This window comes from Triplophysa rosa, linkage group LG17, assembly GCF_024868665.1.
Source record: "Triplophysa rosa linkage group LG17, Trosa_1v2, whole genome shotgun sequence".
NCBI classification, from domain to species: Eukaryota; Metazoa; Chordata; class Actinopteri; order Cypriniformes; family Nemacheilidae; genus Triplophysa; species Triplophysa rosa.
Genome location: NC_079906.1, coordinates 15,883,629 through 15,902,900, shown reverse-complemented (window position 1 = coordinate 15,902,900; position 19,272 = coordinate 15,883,629). Strand labels below are relative to the sequence as shown.

General features: G+C 39.0%; 2 protein-coding genes across 4 annotated transcripts; both read left to right on the top strand.

Annotated features, from left to right (window-relative positions):
* Window positions 1-1,741: 1,741 nt before the first annotated feature.
* rexo1 (REX1, RNA exonuclease 1 homolog) lies at window positions 1,742-12,120 on the top strand. 3 transcript variants are annotated; one of them, XM_057357417.1, is made up of 17 exons: window positions 1,742-1,887; window positions 2,308-3,111; window positions 3,557-5,310; window positions 5,559-5,663; window positions 5,830-6,061; window positions 6,563-6,711; window positions 6,781-6,918; window positions 7,038-7,158; window positions 7,424-7,549; window positions 7,647-7,784; window positions 8,753-8,866; window positions 8,983-9,056; window positions 9,129-9,239; window positions 9,402-9,517; window positions 9,615-9,753; window positions 9,968-10,088; window positions 10,910-12,120. In XM_057357417.1, exons 2-17 carry the CDS (start codon window positions 2,925-2,927, stop codon window positions 10,996-10,998), a joined length of 3,714 nt encoding a protein of 1,237 aa, XP_057213400.1. In that variant the 5' UTR covers window positions 1,742-1,887; window positions 2,308-2,924; the 3' UTR covers window positions 10,999-12,120. The 3 variants fall into 3 exon arrangements, with proteins under 3 accessions (XP_057213400.1, XP_057213403.1, XP_057213402.1); XM_057357420.1 differs by having other exon boundaries at window positions 3,541-5,310; XM_057357419.1 differs by having other exon boundaries at window positions 1,743-1,887; window positions 2,308-3,099.
* Window positions 12,121-17,377: 5,257 nt separating this feature from the next.
* zgc:101100 (uncharacterized protein LOC445169 homolog) lies at window positions 17,378-19,166 on the top strand. Its single transcript, XM_057357540.1, has 4 exons — window positions 17,378-17,454; window positions 17,567-17,749; window positions 17,875-18,050; window positions 18,160-19,166. The coding sequence occupies exons 2-4, from the start codon at window positions 17,575-17,577 to the stop codon at window positions 18,619-18,621; spliced, it is 813 nt and encodes a 270-aa protein (XP_057213523.1). The 5' UTR covers window positions 17,378-17,454; window positions 17,567-17,574; the 3' UTR covers window positions 18,622-19,166.
* Window positions 19,167-19,272: the final 106 nt, after the last annotated feature.

Sequence of the window (19,272 nt, the reverse complement as noted above, 5' to 3'; positions counted from 1 at the left end):
TCGATTTTACCTTACCAGTCGAGCCCGAGTCTGACGAATCATTCTTTAATCCTTATACAGATGCCAGTAAGAAAAAGGACTGTTTTAGACACTTCTCTTGTAACAGTTAGTTATCACGGCATACAGTGTACGGTGTTCGTATCTTCAGATGTTATTATAACTATAGTACACCACGCAGTTCTTGAAATAAAGACTTTGTGAGTTAATATGGTTGAACACTTACATTACCGCAACGAGTTTATAGCTAACGTTAGGTAAACAAACAGTAACAACCCCAAAAATAACGGTAACGTTAGCTAAACACAGACATGAGATAACGTCACACAAATTTAATTTTAAGTAAAGACAAAAATAAAGAGTCACACTTACAGGTTGTGATTCGGTGGAGCTTACAGGTCCAAATAAAGTTGGTATTGCAACATATTTTAAGGAAAGACGTTTAATGTATCCTGCAGTAAAGGCGCCAAGATTGATGAAGCAATCTTCGGTAAAATGACGCGCGCAAAGTAAAATGTTCGGTTTATACTCCTTTGGTGTCGTTTGAAAAATAAATAGTAACCATTTTTTCCTCAGAAGTTCTTCCTTTGGTAGTGAAAATAAGACTGACTTAGTTTCACTACATAGAACACAGCTTCTCTTAGACATGATGCACACGTCACGAACGAGCTAGTACAGTGTTTGGGGAGGAGAGAGTTAAGTTTTCGCAGTCAGTCCTAGGCGGGGATTATTTCTAGTGACGTAGATACATTGTGGTTAAAGATTCGGACAGGTCATGACTTGTTCGTGTGATTCAGAGTCGATTACCTTTTTTATAAGCTAATAACTTTGTTATTCGTTCACCTTCGGATTTACAACTTGGCAGATTGCTTACATTCAAACACGGCAAAATTAAACACTTCATGAAATGTATTTTTTATGATCTCGAGGAATGTACTCTTTAACCAAACATGTTGTCATGCAATTCCATGTATCATTAATAACATCATTAATAATCTTTCTCAGTTTTTAATTTACAAGCTGTTTTCAAAATAAAGCACAGGTCAAATTACTATGAACTATTTTTAAAGTTATTCAGCATTGTACACAAAAAATACTTGAGGGCTATGTAGACAGATCGATAATCAGTAAATTTGTATTAAAATATGTAAGAATACTGTGCATATTAATATTACTGTTAAATGCAAGTGGTGCAAACAGATGTTGAAAAAGTTCAGTCCAGCTTTAACAGCTTTAAACAGACGTCCAAGTAAATATGTGGTGAGACTGTGCTTTATATATATGTGTAATTCTCTTCACGCACATACTGAGCTCATCGGTAGAGAGTAGACGGTTCGTTTACAGTCCGTCTGAAAAGCAAACATACTTATATGATTTGTTAAATGTGTACACACATGTTATTATATCTGCATTTTGTGTGCAAACAAAGCTTTTGCTTTTATGGATGCAGAATATTTTGTCATTCCACAGCTCTGGACTTCATCCATCAGTTTTTTCTGAAGTCTGTACTGTTTTAGACAAGAAACGAATGTACCTATTTAATAATATCAACTTATTAACTAGGTACATTAGTTAATACAATGGGAAAACAGTGTCTGGGGTAAACTAATGTACCTAGTTAACAAGCCCCGCCCCTTAGCTGATGTCATCGGTCAACATCGGCTAAGGGGCGGGGCTTGTGCTTATGAAGGCTCTTAAAGAGGAGTCGATTCATTTAATGGAATCGGAATCGACTCTCAATTCTCAACGCCTTGGAATCGATTCTTTTTGGAATCGATTCCCAGCCCTACCTCTTCTCGTTAACAGTTTGATTAATGGCTTTCAGGTGTATGCACCTTTATAAAAGGGACATCAAAAGGGTGCGACAGCGTTTAGAACTCTTGGAACGAGGTAAGTGTGACTGAAATGGCAGGCCAGTCGTAAGTTTACTTTTATCTTGAGTATACTTTCTCTCACAAAAACGGATCATTACCGCAGTCACTTGGGTAAATTCTTATGTAACGTTACAGGCTTTTTTAGTTTTTCACTTTTTGGAATATGTTACGTAAGATATCGTTAGATTAGTGGACTGCAGGTAACGTTACGTAAATTGATGAATGATGACTGGGACATTCCTGACAGGTGTTAATGGGTTTATTATTGTACGGCATCAACATGTATTTGACTTTAAATATTTGACATTAATAGGTCAGAATAATTTGGCCAAATATGGTGAATAGCCGAATTAAGGTGAATAGCAGGCACTCTTGATCGTTGTAGTCTTGCTACCCTTATGTGATGATGCCATGTGGGGTTTTTCTTTCTTTCCAGCTCTGGTTTCGGACACGAGAAGCTCCACGGATATTGAAAGGAAACTAGTATTTTTCTATGTTTGAAATAAAGTACTTTTGTGTGGCATCATTTATTATAAACTATTCAATGTGCAGACTCTTATTTAATAAACTACAGCCTCTCTATTGGACTTAATACAACCATCACAATACTCCACCACAAACGCATACGATTTCATTATAATACATGCAACCACACCACCAAGCTTGTGGAATAAAGCGGTGACTTGTGAGCTCAAGCGTTACCACGTTATTGTTTATAAAAAAAGTATAGCAAAAGTTTTATAATAAAAGTGTACAATCCCAAATCAACGTTGTATGTGTTTACATGATCTTTTACACCGCTTTAATTAACAAACGAAATCAAAAACGAAATGCAACTATCCAAACAGGCGAGCACTTCAGTCAACTGTGTTACGTAAAGAGCGCGACGTTCCGGGGTCCTTGCGCTCATGTTGTCGCCCATAAAATATGGCGTCGTAGGAAGTCTGTTGTTGTCGTCGGAAAGAAAGTGGCAACATACGGATATGCAAAGAACCACGCATGTAGTCAAAGAATCACACCAGACAGACAGGGTGACAGTGGTTATGAATAGCAATGTTGAGATATACGGGATTCTTCCGTGGGATCGACTGCCCGTTTTATTGTGAGACTAATAAAGGAAAAACCGGTGCGGATGGGTGCGCTAGACCCTACTGTCACTTCAGACACGGCAAACAAAGACGAGCCTCCTCTGGGATATATGACATCGGAAAGACTAAAGCGCCTTCAGGTAATCCTACCGGTAAATCGACATTTGTTTTGTTGTCATGCTTTTCTTCATAATAAGGTTTCCGAGTGTCATATGTATTTAAATACAGAAAAGCCTTTTTAACGTGTATAAGTCTGTTTTGTGTCAGGCAATCCAGCGTGTATGACCGATGATGAACATTGTGTATGGGACAGCTGAAAAACATGCGTTTATACACTATATTTATTATGATATATGCACACCATGTACATTTCCTGTAAGCAGTGTTTATAAATGACTGCTAAACCAACCTTATACTATTTATCTTTGTAAAAAATCAGTGTAATGCCATTTGATCACGAAAATGTGAAGTAATTAGGCATTGTTTAATTTAAAAATGAATAGTTAATATTATATATAAATGGAAGCTCCTCGTTTAGATGTTTTGTATGAAATGTTATTGAATTAAATATCTATTTACAGTATTTTGTTTTCACAGATCAAGGTTATGATCCATTCAGTCCCGAGGTTGTAAGACCAGGAGAGCATTATAATGGAGAGCCACCATCAAGCCTGTCGTCGGGCCCGGATGGGGATCTGGGTACCATGGAGCTTGAGTTGGTCAATAAGGCTATTGAGGCTGTTCGCAGTGAGATGGAGAAGGACAAGAAGAAGCTGTCTCAGATTGAAGTTCAGGAATATGAGCCCACCACCAGCTCATGTAAGAGACAAAGGCCTGCTGCTGCATCATCCCATCAGGGCTACGATCCTGGGAGGTACCAAATGGGCCAAGCTAGTGAATACAACCCGACCCCACGCTCCAGCAAATACACCCTGGACTCTGAGAACAGTAGGAACGTTGGCAATGCAATGGAGTACGTGCCAACTGTTGTCTCAAAAAGGAGTGTTAAAAAGACATTGCATCCACCCTCATCTCATGTCCTGCCAACCCCAGTGGCTAAATCCGGCTCCTTACCTGTCAAAAGCAAATACACGCTTGATGGTTCCAAACCCTCCACGGACATGGAGTACGACCCTCTGTCAAACTACTCTGCCAAGCTGCGTGTTAAAGAACAGAAGACTTTGTGTTCAAATAGAGAGGCACGAAAGAGATTGTATCCGGCTGCAAATCAGGAAGAGAACAAGGAATACGTTCCAACAGCAAAGAAACCGAAGTCATCGTCACTTAACGTCTCGAAATACACCGCTAGTTTCTCAGAATCCGACGAGGAGAGTTCAGGGACAGAGTATCGTCCGACGTCCCTGAGCCGTCTGCAGCGCAAGGGGATCAACACAGCCTTAAAACAAGAAAGAGCATCAGGTGCACTGGGACAACAAAGAAAGCATAAAGATGTTTTTTCGCCAAGCGAATATGATGACTTTGAGTCCCTGAATGTGAACATAAAGCCGGTAGAGAAAAAGATGCCAGGAAAAATCAGTCAGTCGAAAAGTTATATATCCGAAAAAACAAAAAAAAAGGATGAGAAAGACTTGGGGAAGAAGAGCAGCGGTCAAAAAGAAAAACGAGAAAGTTCCAGTGGAGACAAAACATTGAAGAGTGTAAATAAGGAGAGTGTGAAAAAAGTCCAAAATAAACACGTGGAGGGGAGCACTAAATCTAAAGTCAGGTCTTCAGAGAAGCTCCGAAAAGAAGCCGTGGATGTAAAGAACAGCAAAGAGAAAAACAAGAAGTTGACCAAGCTAAAAAGTGAACACAAGGATAAAGACAGAGGGAGTACCGACACCAAAAAGGGCAAAATGGACAAACCAGTGAAAACAGACAAGGAATCGTCCAAGTTTAAAGACCTGAAGAACGGAAGACATGAGACCAGCGGCAGAGAGAAGAACACGAAGAAAAGCAGCAGTAGCGTCAGCAGCAGCAGTAAAGAGAAAATTAAAAAGAGCAGCTCGGGTCAAAAAGTGACAGTAGAAACTAAACAGGGGAGCTTGAGTCACGCAGACCTGTTTGGTGCTGAGAGCGCTGAAGAGGACGACGAGAGGATAGTAAGGAAGTTGGCTTCCGCTTTTAAAGTGGGAAGCCTCGTGAATAATAAAAGGAAAGCCTCTGAAGTTGCATCATCGACGGAGGATGATTCTGAAGATGATTATGATGGGGGCGATGATGATGCATTGGACTACTCCAGCCTGCAGGCGGAGATGGAGTACGACTCTGACCCGATGGAAGAGTGTCTGCGGATATTTAATGAATCTAAAGAGGTGAAGACGGAAGATAAAGGGAGACAAGCCAAGCAGGTACAACATCTGTTTGCCTCAGTTTTAATTGTATTGACTTCTATACTGATAAATTGTATAACCAGCACACCTGATGCTTTGCACGCGAAACAGTTCTTTAACTTCAAATTTACAGTATTGCACATTTTGCAATTTATGATGTTATGCAAATGTTTACGCTGGTGGTTTTTCTGATCTTATTTTGGCACGTCTGACAGTTTCAGTTGAACATGTTTTTGGTGCACCTGACGGTTTCATGTTCATTTTAGCCTCCAAAGGAGGAGCTAGAGGAGAATGATGAGACAGAAAGCACTTTAACTACTCTCTTTCCTGGTCAGAAGAAGAGGGTGTCACATTTTAAAGCTCAAGGAAAAGTAAGTGTTGGAATGTAGATGGGCCTGTTTTCTCCTCTTGTTGTCGTAGGCACAGATTCTGTGTGATTTCTTTTGATTGTCCAAATAAAAATGAAAAATCTAAACCGGACAGAAAGGAAGAAATCGGGGTTAACAAATTGTTCAATCATGGATTCTCTTCATTTAGTCAGAGACGTCACTGAGCGCTTCACCGATGCCACAGCGGAGGTTCACTGCGCAGGAGATGTGTTACCAACGGATGCAGAAGGCACAGCAGCAGGCGGCACAGCTGGCCGCCGCTTTTAAAAGCTCTTCTGCTTCTAGCAATCCAGTACTGGGGATGTCTGGAGAGAAACGACGAGTGGCACACCGGCCAAATGCCTCCCTGTCCTCCCCAAAGCCTGCTATGAGGGCTACTGGTATGAGAGTTTGCATATGCACACTAAATTTAAATAAATGTTATGATATTAACGGGATAGTTCACCCAAAAATGAAGATTCTGTCATCATTTACTCACCCTCAGGTTGTTCCAAACCTTTATACATTTCTTTGTTCTGCTAAACACAAAGGAAGATGGAAATGGAAGAATGTCAGTAACCGAGCAGATATCGTCCCCCATTGACTCCTATAGTATTTATTTTCCCTCTATGGCAGTAAACGGGGGACGAGATTTGCTCGGTTACTGAAATTCTTCCAAATATCTTCCTTTGTGTTTAGCAGAACAAAGACATTTCTGCATGTTTGGTACAATCTGAGGGTGAGTAAATGAAGACAGAATTTTGAATGTATAAAATCTAAAATTGGGATATGAATCTAAATATGAAACGTATGCTCTTTCATGACAAGAAGAAAGGCAAAGGCTGCTTTGATGCCTCATTTCTTTATCCAATTTATCTTATCAGTATTTGCTTGTTTTTTAGGATTGGCTGATGCTAGCAGTCGGGTGTTGTCGCCCACCAGGTTGTCGACAGATCAGCTATCTGTCAAAGCTCAAACATCAGCTGGCATCTTGTCTAAAACAACCTCGACCACAGTGGAGAAGAGAGTGGCTCACACCCCCACCTTAAAGGTGAAGCCGTATTCATATAAAAGTATTCATTCTTTTCGCATGTTCTCATTCTATTGTCTGTTTCCGCAGAGCTCTGCAATGAAGCGTCCTGTCATTCCTGCTGAATTTGGGGCCAAGGTGCCCACTAACATCCGCCAACGTTACCTCAACATTTTTATAGACGAGTGTGTGAAGTTCTGTTGTTCTGAACAGGAAGCTTTTCAGACAGTATGTCATCCAACTTTCCCTCTAATGTTTTAGTGATGTTGGATAATTGTTTAGTTTCTGTTTCATTCGCACACACTATTAATGGAAGTTGAATTCATTCGTGTCTTGTTTGATCTTAGGCTTTGGATGAGGAGAAGGTGGTGTATGACAGGAGCAGCAGTAAAAACATTTACCTGAATGTTGCTGTGAACACATTGAAGAAGCTCCGCAGCAGGAGTACACCTGTCTCTCCTGCCACCAGTGCGTCTCACACACACACAGATCATTTTCTTTTGCGCTTTTAAGGTTTACATTGTAAAAACAGATTTTTTTATTTAAACACTTTCGTTGGAAAATAAAGGCGTACTACCCCTTTAAGATCCTTTTTAAAAGCAATCTGTTATAGAGATTTGGTAAAGAGAAAAAATGAAAATTCTTGCATTATTTACTCCCCCTCATTTCATTCTGTGGAGCACAAAATATGATATTTACTTATGGCATTTATTTAAATCCATACTTTTTTCAGAGACTCCACCATTATCAATAAACAGAAAAGCTCAGTCTCATGAAGAAGTGCTCGGTGGACGGCTCGCTGCCACAACCAGCTACACCATCAATCGCTCCGGCAAACAACAGGACGTCAATCTTAAAGGTATGACAGAAATCATGAAACCTGGCTGATATAATTGGGTTAATTTCAAAGGATATTTATGTGTATATATGTGATTGTTCATCATTTTGGGTTTCAGGTGCCATTCTTTACAAAAAATTGAAAAAGTACATTATGACAGAGGAACAGTTACAGGAACATGGCTACCCACAACCACATCCTGAGATCTCAGGTCACGCTGTCGTGCATAACCTTCCGGAAAAGAAGAACAATGATCGTACGTTTTTTTCAATGTCTGTACGCTGTCAGTAGTTCACATAACATTACTTAAAGGGGTCATATGGCGGAAGTACGTGTTTTTCTGTGTTTTTGGTGTGTTATAAGTTGCCCATGCATGTATTAGACGCGTAAAATTGCACAAATGAAAGTGTGGGAACAAAAGATGCATTCTATCTAAAAGCGAATGCTCAACCAGACTTACCTGAAACGCCTCGTGTAACCACACCCCGGCGAATCTACGTAACTTCGTAACATGATTTGACTAAGACCACCCAAATCTACACGTAGTTAAGGTGGGCGTAATTGTAAATCTCATTGTATCGTCTGTCAGTACAATTGCTTTGGAACCTGATGTTCCAAATATGGTAAGAGACGTTACATTTCCGTGAAATGCTTGCAGTATTTGACCAATCACTATGCACTGGTGAACTGGCCAATCATAGCACACCTCGTTTTTCAGAGCGATGAGCTTTGTAAAAAATCAGCGCGTTTCAGAGAGGCGGGGCAAAGAGGAGATACAAACATGCACGGTATGTGGAAAATACAACGTTTTTTAAACTTTAAATGGTGTATACACATTGCGTTACATCTAAAACAAACAATAATATTCGTTTTAGCCGTGCAATATGACTCCTTTAACAAACAGACAAACCACTAGGTGGCAGTATGCTCAAATATTATTGTTACTTCAGCCAATTTAAAGTGGGGTCAAAAAGTAATGTGTCCACATGTGAAGGTCCTTCTGTTTTAGCCATTTTTGTAATTTCATAATGAACGTAAATTGATGTTTTAGTTTACCCATTTCTTTGAAGTCCTAAAACTTCTTGTTAATTCCAGGTTTAAATTTCATTTAAATCTCAGATGTTTTTGTGGTTCTGCTTGTACAGTATATATGATATGTGACAGAACTGAATTGCATGAAGGAATATCTTTCTATACATTTTCATATTGGTTTTGATTTCTCAGCGTTTTCCAAAGTTTGTTATCGATGTGGCGCTGAGTACAAGATAAACGCAAACGGCAACTGTGTGCGTAAAGAGGAGTGCAGTCATCACTGGGGAAGACTGCGCAGAAACAGAGGTGCGTATATGTGCATGTGAAAACGTGAGATTCACAATAACAGCACAGCTGTTTAATTCAAACAAAAGATTTTACGTTTGCATCACATCTTGCATGCATATGTGTGTGTTGTTTAGTTCCTGGAGGTTGGGAGACGCTTTATAACTGTTGTTCTGGGGCTGTTGGTTCTCCTGGATGTGAAGTGGGAAAAGTAAGTGTCACATGTACATAATGGCACGGAAAGATCGGAATACTTAATTTTATTCGTTTTATTTTCTTTCAGCAACACGTACAAGATGGCCGCAAAGAGTCTTTAGATGGTTTTGTGAAGACGTTTAGCAAACAGTTAACTGTTGACGGAAATGGAGGCATCTACGCTTTGGACTGCGAGATGGTAAGAGAACAGTCATTCTAATATGCTCACACATTGTTTAGCTAAAATGCAACTGTGGATGAATAAAGTTAGTCATGTTTAAAACATTTACAGTACATATTACAAACAGCTCTAAACTTGATGTATTTGACGCAACCTTGCATCTGGATACTTGTCCTATAGTGCTACACAAGGCAAGGCTTGGAGTTGACCCGGGTGACTGTCATTAACTCTGACCTCAAGGTCGTGTACGACACGTTCGTCAAGCCAGTTAGCAAAGTGGTGGATTACAACACACGGTAAGAACTGGAATCATCGCAACATTTCAGTGATAGAATTTTAATATTTGTGTAAGCCGTTCTTTTAAATCTGCTCCTGTTATGTGAACGTGTCCAGGTTCTCGGGTGTGACGCAAGAGGATCTGGAGAACACCACCATCACATTGAGAGATGTTCAGGCTGTGTTACTGAGCATGTTTAGTGCTGAGTCCATTCTGATTGGTCACAGTCTTGAGAGTGATCTCTTCGCCCTTAAGGTCAGTCAGGAAGCTGCCAAACAATATGCAGCCAAATCATGCTGGCTTGTAGGATATTTTTACATATGTATTGGGAGTAGATACAAACGGTGGGCAGTTTGAAGGGTTTTGGAATGGTTTCATTGTCTTTTAATGTATATTTGATAACATAATGGTGCAGACTGTTCTTATTCTGTTGTTCTGATCTTGTGCCTGTATGTTCTCTGTTTATTAGCTCATTCACAGCACGGTTGTTGACACAGCCATCGTGTTTCCTCATCGTCTGGGTTTGCCTTACAAACGTGCACTGCGCAACCTTATGGCCGACCACCTTAAACGCATCATACAGGATAGCGGTGAGCATGTTACTCTTAGTAATCTATCCAAAAGATGTAGAATATCAAATGCAACTTTAAAATCAAAAGAAACGAATTATAAAACTGAGTTTGCTCAGAGAGGAGATTTTTTTACATTTTTATTTTATGGTCGTGAGAATTACGCACATTTTCTCCTAAATTATTAAGTTTATTGCTGTAATGCAACTGTCTATCTCATGCCTGTGTTACTGTTTACTCTTTTCTTATTCTAATCTATACAATAATTTTCTTGGAAATGAAATCAATATTTTAACTTTAGAACAACAAATACTACTATAAATGAATGTGTCACGTATTCATAAATTAAAGTAAATACAATTTTAAAATGTCTTTTTATGATTGTAAATATAAATGAGAAAATTGTTTTCTATTCATTTTTGGGTAAAACTACTGGGACAGTTTTTAACAGATTCCTTTATCGACAGAATGTAATATATTTTTATATATATAGGAATCTGTTAAAAACCAAAATGAATAGAAAACAATTTTCTCATTTATATTTACAATCATAAAAAGAAATTTTAAAATTGTATTTACTTTAATTTATGAATACGTGACACATTCATTTATAGTAGTATTTGTTGTTCTAAAGTTAAAATATTGATTTCATTTCCAAGAAAATTATACTGTATATACACGCGTCTAAAAAAAATATATATATATATATATATATTGAAACTGCTCAAATTCTTTGGTTTGTTGATCAAAGCTTAGCAATGTAACATTTTATGATATCATGCAAAATAGAAGAGGCTTTAAATAACAGACAATGTATATATGTATGTGACTCTTGTTGGCAGTGGGGGGGCATGACTCTAGTGAAGATGCCCGGGCCTGCATGGAGCTCATGATATGGAAGCTCAAAGAAGATGCAAAGGTGAAGAGATGACCTTTAACCCCTGCTCTCTCCCAAGCTATGACCTGGAATTATTTTTTGTTGACAAGACTGACATTGAGGAAAAGGTAGTAAGCTCTCCTCTATGAGCGGTACTGGCGTCGCAATGAACTGTGGAAGAGAAAACGCTGTGGTTTGAAAGAGAGACAGAGTCAACGGGGAGGAGACCTGTGGAGTTTCCTATCAAAATAATCTGTGCAACAAGCAATCCTGGCTTCTATGATCCTAAAAAAACCTGACTGTGGTCATCAGTGCCATATTCTTGTTGAAAAGATTGTTTGGGGCGGGGCTTACTGACGTTTTTGTTAAGTTAAAAAAGTATTTTATATTTTTGATAAATGTCCCCTTCATCCCGTCAGTATTCCATCTGATCAGCGACTCTTCCTCCGAATCATCAGTGAATGAACTTTTGTTATGTGGCTGCAGGTGTCCTTATAATGTGTGAATGAATGTGTTGCACTCTACGGCAATTTGTTATCGAATCTGAGATTTCAAATCCACGATTATACTTGAAATCCTTTTTTGAGCACTGATGCAATGTCACTTCCTATAGTAATAACATGGCAATCAACACACTGCAAAACCCGTATCTGTCTAGCTTTAAGTTATTTAAAAATGATTATTCTTTAACATTTTCATGATGCCTTGTAAATCAGACTTTATACAGTATTATTATTATTTGTACTACATGTAGTACTTGATATTTTGGGACAGTTTGTTTACACGTTTGTTATGGATTGTTCACAATTTCCATGAACCAACAGGACAATTAGAAAAAAAATAAACAAAATTTTTGTTTAGTTCAATTCATTTTGTTGTTCATAGATTGTTGTTCACTTCAGCTAAACAATACAATGTTTTGTAAACTGGCACTAAATGTCACAATGTTTTTTCTAGCATTAGAAAAAAGCAATGTATCGCTTCCAAAAAACTGCTGCTTATAACAAAAAATGTTTTGTCAGATCAAATCAAGATGGTTGTACAATGTTTTGTTATATTATGTACTGACATCATTACAATAAGCTGTAAATAGGCTGTATGAAAACTTTTTGTAGCCGTTTAGTTTTATTTTCTATTAAAATCTGTAAATAAACTCTTGAAAATGGTTTAAACCCATCTTAGTGTTCATCTGTATTTTATGTGTCATGGATGTTCAATGCAGTTCGTCTGATGTTTCACAGTGTTTCATTACCTAATGCCCATGTGTCCAAGTGCACTTCCAAATGGATGTCAGGCATGGATTCTGTAATCTTTTATCTTTCCAACTGTTCCATTTCGCCCCACTCACTCGAGTTATTTTGTATGTCTATATACGAGACCCTTTCAAGCAGGTGCCTGACTAAGGACCTTCTCTTCAGCAGCTGTTTTCTTGGACAACAAAATGACACAAAAGGGCTGTGAAGGGACAGAGGGAAGGTCTATTGTATTCATCTAACCCCAGGCTCATGTGTTTACCCGGGCCCCAAGCATCTCATGTTGCAGTCTTCTCATTTATAGAGACCCCAGGTATTAAAAAGTATGGCAGGATCAATATCTCGCACATGTCCGGGTGGCCGTGAGGTGGGGGCGATTCTCGCTGTGTTTATTGAGTGATTTAAAGCTTTGGGCATGTGCAGCGATACAGCTTAAAGTCTTTCATTATCAAGTTCGATCAGTCTCTCCTCTGATCACCTTTGACTGCTGGAGGTCACTGGGGACAGGTCTGTCAGTCGTGGACAAGTGGAGCCTAGTTGGAAGTCTGTGTTTTTTTGAAGACGGCTGTCAGTCCTTTTTGGTTAATCGCACAAATACAGTGTTTTGAAGTTGTAAAGTATTTAAAATAGTGTCACATATTTATAATATATAACAACATGAAAATTGTGAGCAGCTTAAAAGGGGCAGTTCATCCAAAAAATATTTACTCTCCGTCATGTCATACCAAACCTGTACGATTTTGAAGAATGTTGGTAACCAAACAACATTGGACCCCATTGACTTTCTTTGAGAAATTTGTCAAAGTATCTTCTTTTGTGTTCCTATGAAGATCGAGTCATAGTTTTGAACAACATGAGGATTCATATAGACGATTTTTGGTGAACTATGCCTTTAGGCATCTAACATTTATTTTAGTGTGCTCTTATAACGGTTTAGTAGTGCCTGTTGTGTATCATTTGTTTGCTAATAATTTCTGCTTTTAAAAAAGTTTCGCTGGTCTTTGTATCTTAAATGTCCAAATACTTTTCTTCTGCAGGTTTTTAGTGAGGATCAGTCCGTTATCTAAAATAAAAATCTACTGCACGTTTCTTTCCTACAGTGTGTTCAGTTTTTCTTCCTTTTTTGTCTCTGAGCTCAATAGGTTTTTGTGTTCTGAGCTCTTTTAACAATATCTCTGGGTGCCTGTTACTGAAGCTCAAACCCGTGCCACTGACCTCAAGCTCCCGGACCCTCGCTGCGTGGGGTCAGAGGCCAAGCCGGCCACATCGATTTCCCCTTATGAAGAAGTGTTTAGCCCCATCCGCTTCTCCAACGGCCCCCCTCGCACACTCCTGTCCACACAGAGCTGCCCGGAGAGCCATTTGTGCTTCTCTGGGATCGATCCAGCAAGTGTCCGAGGGGCCTCTTGGTTAAGCGGCTCTCTAAGATAACTGACAACTACAAAGCTCTCCTCTTGACAGGTGCTTGTCAATACAAATTTCCCCTATTGATAGGTAATTAATGAAAGGGAGAGCATTCTGCTCCTCACACCAACATCTGTTAAACAGGACCTGTAAACAAAACCTGTGAAAGGCTAAATAAACCCCTTCAGTCCTCTTATAGGGCCCCCCTGTAGTTTTTAACCAATCCAAAGCATATTAAAATGCTTTCAGTTAGTGGCAGCTTTAGAAAGTCGGTAGAGATAAAAAAAAGGGTAGGTTCTTTTCGGAAAGGGGATTCTGCTCTACAAAAGAGCGCAAACGTTTCCACAAACTCAAAATTGATTGATTCCGACTGCTTGTTTCTGCACGCCACTTCGTAAGATGTAAACACATTTTTTATTCTTTTATTTTTAAATCTTACATATATAATTAAATCTTAAGATATTTGTTTTACATTTTGATTCAGTTGTAAATGTTCTGCTGGTTGTATTTTGTGCAAATGTTTGTTTTTTGTTAAAAAACTGAAACAGAAAGTTCTGACGGACCAGCGTTGCTTTTGTTTTCCAAAGTGCACTGGAAAAAAATCTGTTGGATTAACATGAAAACATTATGTACATCGGTTGCACATAATGAAGTTATGTTTACTCAGAATAATTTATCTATGTTCAAGTTGTCCAATTTATGTTTGTTTAACAACAACAGTAGACCATCCGGGTACTTTGAGAATACTCATTTCAGCATACTATGGGGACATACTAATTCAATTTTCGAATACTATTTAGGACGGATAGTATGCGAATTGGGACGCAGCACATGTCTGACAATGCAGTCTTATGCAAAGCATTCTGGGAAAATGTATCCTCTGCCCAGTTGTAACAATTATATGTGAACACAACACAAAGCATTCATGTAGTGCCAACATGAATGGATTAAGTTACATAAGTGAACATGAAAAAATCATGTTGTGGCCAAATTTTCCAAAACTTGTGTTGATTTAACGTGTTTAAATTAAGTAACTTGGAGAAGTAGCAAAATTCCTTTTTTTAGTGTCTATAGAGTGGAATCTATACTGGTTTCACCTTTATCTTTCATAAATAATATCTTAAGTGTTACTAAAATATAATGTAGTGAAATTAATTATTTTTACAGTACAGCCAGAAGTTTGGACATAACATCTAGGTTTTATTCCTATTATTCTCCACATTTTTGAATAATAGTAAAGTCCTCGAAACAATTAAAAAATTATAATATTGGCATGATATAATACTGTAGAAGAAAAAATACAATACAATAAATAAAATGAAATAAATAAAAACTGATTTCTTTTATTTAGCTTCTTTGAAGAAGCCGTCTTTAGCTCGGTACACTTTTTTCATAATGTGATGCCTGGGATGATTTTCCTACTTGATATTATTGATTACAAAGAAACCCTTGAATTAAATTTTTGTCATCAACAACATGTGTCTTTTGTTAAACACCTCTATTTATGCATCAGACTTGAGAATAAAATGCTTTTTGACATAAATTTAAAATGTATATAGATCTTTCTCTTGGTTTATCTATGCCTACTGTTTGTTTAGCATTTTTCTCACTCGCCTGAGTTAGGAGTAAGCAATTTTATGAGTTTAACCTTAAACTCTGTAAAAATCTGGTCTAGTCTAGACTGTATTTCAATAGCACTAATCTGTAAATGGATCCACTTGCACATAATATCCCCTAAACCCCTTAAACTCTACAGGCTGGACCTAAACCTTCAAAGCTCTAAGCTTGCCCACAGCTCTGTGCTAAGACAAATTAGTAGTTTGCATCCAATTACAACAACGTAAATAAACATCTGAATGTTGAGGGGAGATGAGAAAATTCCAGATCCGCTGGTGAGCAGGTCGGGGTAAAGCCGAAGAGCAATTTTAGGCTGATGATGAAAACGCAGCTCTCATTACAGATCGAGGCGGGTTGATGAGGTATGGGATGGTGTGTATTTAGAGTTTGGAGAGGGCATAGCACCGGGCGGTGGTTTTCAGGGAGGGGGGTCACACACAACCAGCGCCTTTGTGTGGCTCTAATCCTTCCAGCCAACACAGCTTTGGCCAGGTTTCATCATGAAAGTGCCATGAAATAACTGCTTTTTTTCTTAGAAGCAAATCTCCACTAATCCCGCAGGCAGAGGAGACAAAGGCTTCTGGGCTCTGAGCTCCGAGCTTTTAATGGGGTTCAGAGGCTGCTCAGCTGAGGTTCCTCTAAATGACTTATTTTGAGCGGACACTAATACAGCTTGACAGGCAAGAACGTCGCAAAGAACCTCGGATACGGGAGAAAAAGCTCCTCACAATTCCAAGATTTGTTTGGTAGGTCAGTCAGGTGTGAAAAGTGTAAAGTATTGATGTAAAAACGTGTTGTCATTTGACAGGGAGTCTGAATGAAAAAAGAAACAAAAAGGAGCGATAAGAATGATAAATCTCAAGGTTAAATAAATTTCACAGCAGTCAATCCACTACCAACAAATATTTACATGAATAATGCTCTTAGAGTCTTAGAGAATAGACTCTTTTTGAGTCATGTAATTTTACATTTACAGACAAACCAACCATGGTGGAAATGTGAGCAGAATGTTTATGTGAATGAGTTAAAAGTATTTTTTCTGTATGTGTATGCCACTTTTATGCCAGTAGGCCTGCTCCACAGTGCCCATGTCCTCTCGGAGACACACACACACACACACACACACACACACCCAGGAGTGTGCAACAGTGCTGATACTCGTGGGAAACATAATCTAGCCCTCCACATGCTTCGCCTTGCTGGCCCTGAGCTGCACAGTGTCGGGACTTAGTGGAATTTACATCTCTGAACCTCTTGAGCCGCTCCCAGCCGCTCGGCTGCAGTTTAACTGAGGATGATCTGATCTGAGGTGACTAAGGTTTCAGATGGAGCTAAACTGCTGGCTGATCTTAGTGTGCGAGTGTCTCGAGACATGGCTGATAGGACAAGCACTGACTTTTTGGTGAAAAAAATGTAGGTTTTTTGCGCTTATAACCGTCTGTGAGATTTGAATGGAAATATCGTTAATGTAGGTACATAAACAAATAGATGCCTTCACCCTGATGCAAATTGCTTTGTTCGTCCTCTGTGTCTTGAGAACAGTGTTTTGTTATTTTATATGCTAATGACTAAAATTCTCTTTATCGGCCCTGAGAAATTACCCTAACAGGCCACTTCCAGGGTGCATTCTCAAACTGACATTTTCTGGGCAAAATATGGGTCCAGTTAGCAAAACAAACCAGGCAGACAAACACCCACCCTTGGAGTTAATACTACCAAAAGCTGGAAAACGGTGGAGAAAGAAGCAAGTGAACAACAGACAATCAAAGGCTGTTATTTTAATCTGCCCAACCCCAGAGATTAGCGGAGCACATTGTTTTAATTGTTTTAAACGGGGGGGGGGGGAGCGCAATGCCCGCTCATTGATGGGAGATGCTTTGCCTAAATCTTCCAAGTTCAATAGTTTCAAAAACTTGAGCCCCAAGACCCCCCTTTCTCTCCCTCATCCCAGTTAATCCAGGCTAATACCTTTCTTTCTATTGGCTAATGGTTGAAGGAAGCTGAAGTTAATGCCTCTTAAATAGTGGAAACGGAGCTGGGGAGAAACTAAACCGATGCTTGAAATACGCATATGGAGCGCACGGTCTGTCTGACGAAAATTTAAATGCTAGTTCATCTATTTTTTTCGGATTTTCTAGCCTTTTAGCATCGTATGAGAATAAAGTTGCTGTGCACTCTTGGGTTACACGTACTTTAACTCATATTGCTGGGTACCATTTGGATCATTTTGGAAATCGTAAGTGTAGCTATTTATTTTTCGTTTTGCCTTTTGTTAATGCATATTTATGAACTATAATCTAAACATCTGTACTAAATTCAGGTTTTTACATAAAATTGTATTCTCACAGCAAGTAAAATGGATTCTGCGTACTTCTGTGGACCAAGAAGCAGCCAAGGGGCCTTTCCGTTGCCACACGTGAACTCGTTATTTTATGACGCTCACCACCAGCAGATGGCGCGGCAGTATCAGGTTCATACGGCGAGCGCTTCGTCACCCTTGCAAACTTTCACAGTAGCGGAGCGCTTGGCAGGTGGGTGACCAACATGTATACGAATAATAGATACCGTGACTTATTCTTTTAAAATAAACAATATTTAGTTGATAAATATACAATTGTTTAATATCAATGATAATAAAGTTATCCTACACATTTAGAGCTCATTCTTGAGGCGCGTTATGGGAACCAGCAAAAGCAGCGCCGCAGCCGCACAGCCTTCAGTGTGTCGCAGTTACAAGCGCTCGAAAAGGCCTTTCAGCAAACGCAGTATCCAGATGTAGGTATGAGAGAGAGGCTGGCAGTCTGCATCAACCTCCCAGAGGCCAGAATCCAGGTGAGACGACCTGTCCACGCATTAGACCACTCATAAAAATTAACCTTACTTTTGAATATAGTATCAAGACCCCTTAAATATTTGAAATTGAAAAAACATGTTTCTTCAGGTCTGGTTTAAAAACCGCCGTGCCAAGTTTCGAAAAGGTCAGCGTTTCGCTCCTGTTCTCAAAGAGGAAAGTCTTGTGCATCGTTGTTCTAGTAGGCCTAAGATAAGAAAAGAAGAAATGAAGGAGGAAGACTCCAATTCACAATCTCAAACCTCAATCAGAGACGACAAAGTCAAACCCACAATTTCATCTTCAACGGACTCTATTCATGTTCAGCCCCACCCCAGACTACACTCCTCTGCTGTTGTTCCATTCATTACAGGAGAACTCTACCAACAATCGATGCATAATGCACTTGGGCTACTGTCTGCTGGCCTTCCATTTCCTCCTACATATTTACCCATAATGCAGCAGCAGCCCAACATGGCTGTCAATCTGGTGCCAATGGGAAAATGCAGCAATCTCATGCTTCAGTCTGCCTGTCAATCTAAATCCATGGTACACCACCACCTGGACATGTAGCAGTACCACCGACCAAGAGGCCCCACTGACAGTTGTCCACTTTGGGGCGTAAACAGGGTAACAGATGTTCCCTGGTCCCTCACTCACAACAACATCATAAAACTTTTACATGAATGACTTGGGAGGGTTGGATATTTTTTAAACTTTCATTCAATTAAGTGGTCTTGATTGTATTTGTTCTAACAGGCTTATACCTCCATGCTTATAAGAAAACTTTCCTTAGCTTGGAGCATTGCTAAAAACCATTGTGTTGCACACATATTTTTGAGCACTTTTGAAGATTTTTATGAATTTTATTCTTACAGCAGAATTTGAATATTGAAAATATGTAAACGTGAAGACCCAAACAGATATTGACCTGAATCACTTGTGTTCAATGTGTATATTGAGGCAATAGTTACAGTGGAGCTATTTTTGCCGGTAAACAATTTGACCAGATTCTGTTTTCTGTAAATAGAACAATTTACTATACTTTACTACATTTTCATTTGTATTAAAATGTCGGTAGCAATAGCATAAATAAGTATTTTTGTGTAGTGTCTATTTTTATACAATATATACACTAATGTATGACCATCATATTTTCTGAATGCAAATAAATGTGAATTAAATAGTACACAACCTGTTATTTAACAAAGCTGTGACATTGGT

Coding starts and splice junctions, on each gene's coding strand:
- rexo1 (XM_057357417.1), top strand. CDS start 2,925: ATGTTGAGATATACGGGATTCTTCCGTGGGATCGACTGCCCGTTTTAT. Junction 8,867..8,982: donor AAGACTGCGCAGAAACAGAG/GTGCGTATATGT, acceptor TGTGTTGTTTAG/TTCCTGGAGGTTGGGAGACG. Junction 10,089..10,909: donor ACGCATCATACAGGATAGCG/GTGAGCATGTTA, acceptor TCTTGTTGGCAG/TGGGGGGGCATGACTCTAGT.
- zgc:101100 (XM_057357540.1), top strand. CDS start 17,575: ATGGATTCTGCGTACTTCTGTGGACCAAGAAGCAGCCAAGGGGCCTTT. Junction 17,750..17,874: donor AGTAGCGGAGCGCTTGGCAG/GTGGGTGACCAA, acceptor CTACACATTTAG/AGCTCATTCTTGAGGCGCGT. Junction 18,051..18,159: donor TCCCAGAGGCCAGAATCCAG/GTGAGACGACCT, acceptor ATGTTTCTTCAG/GTCTGGTTTAAAAACCGCCG.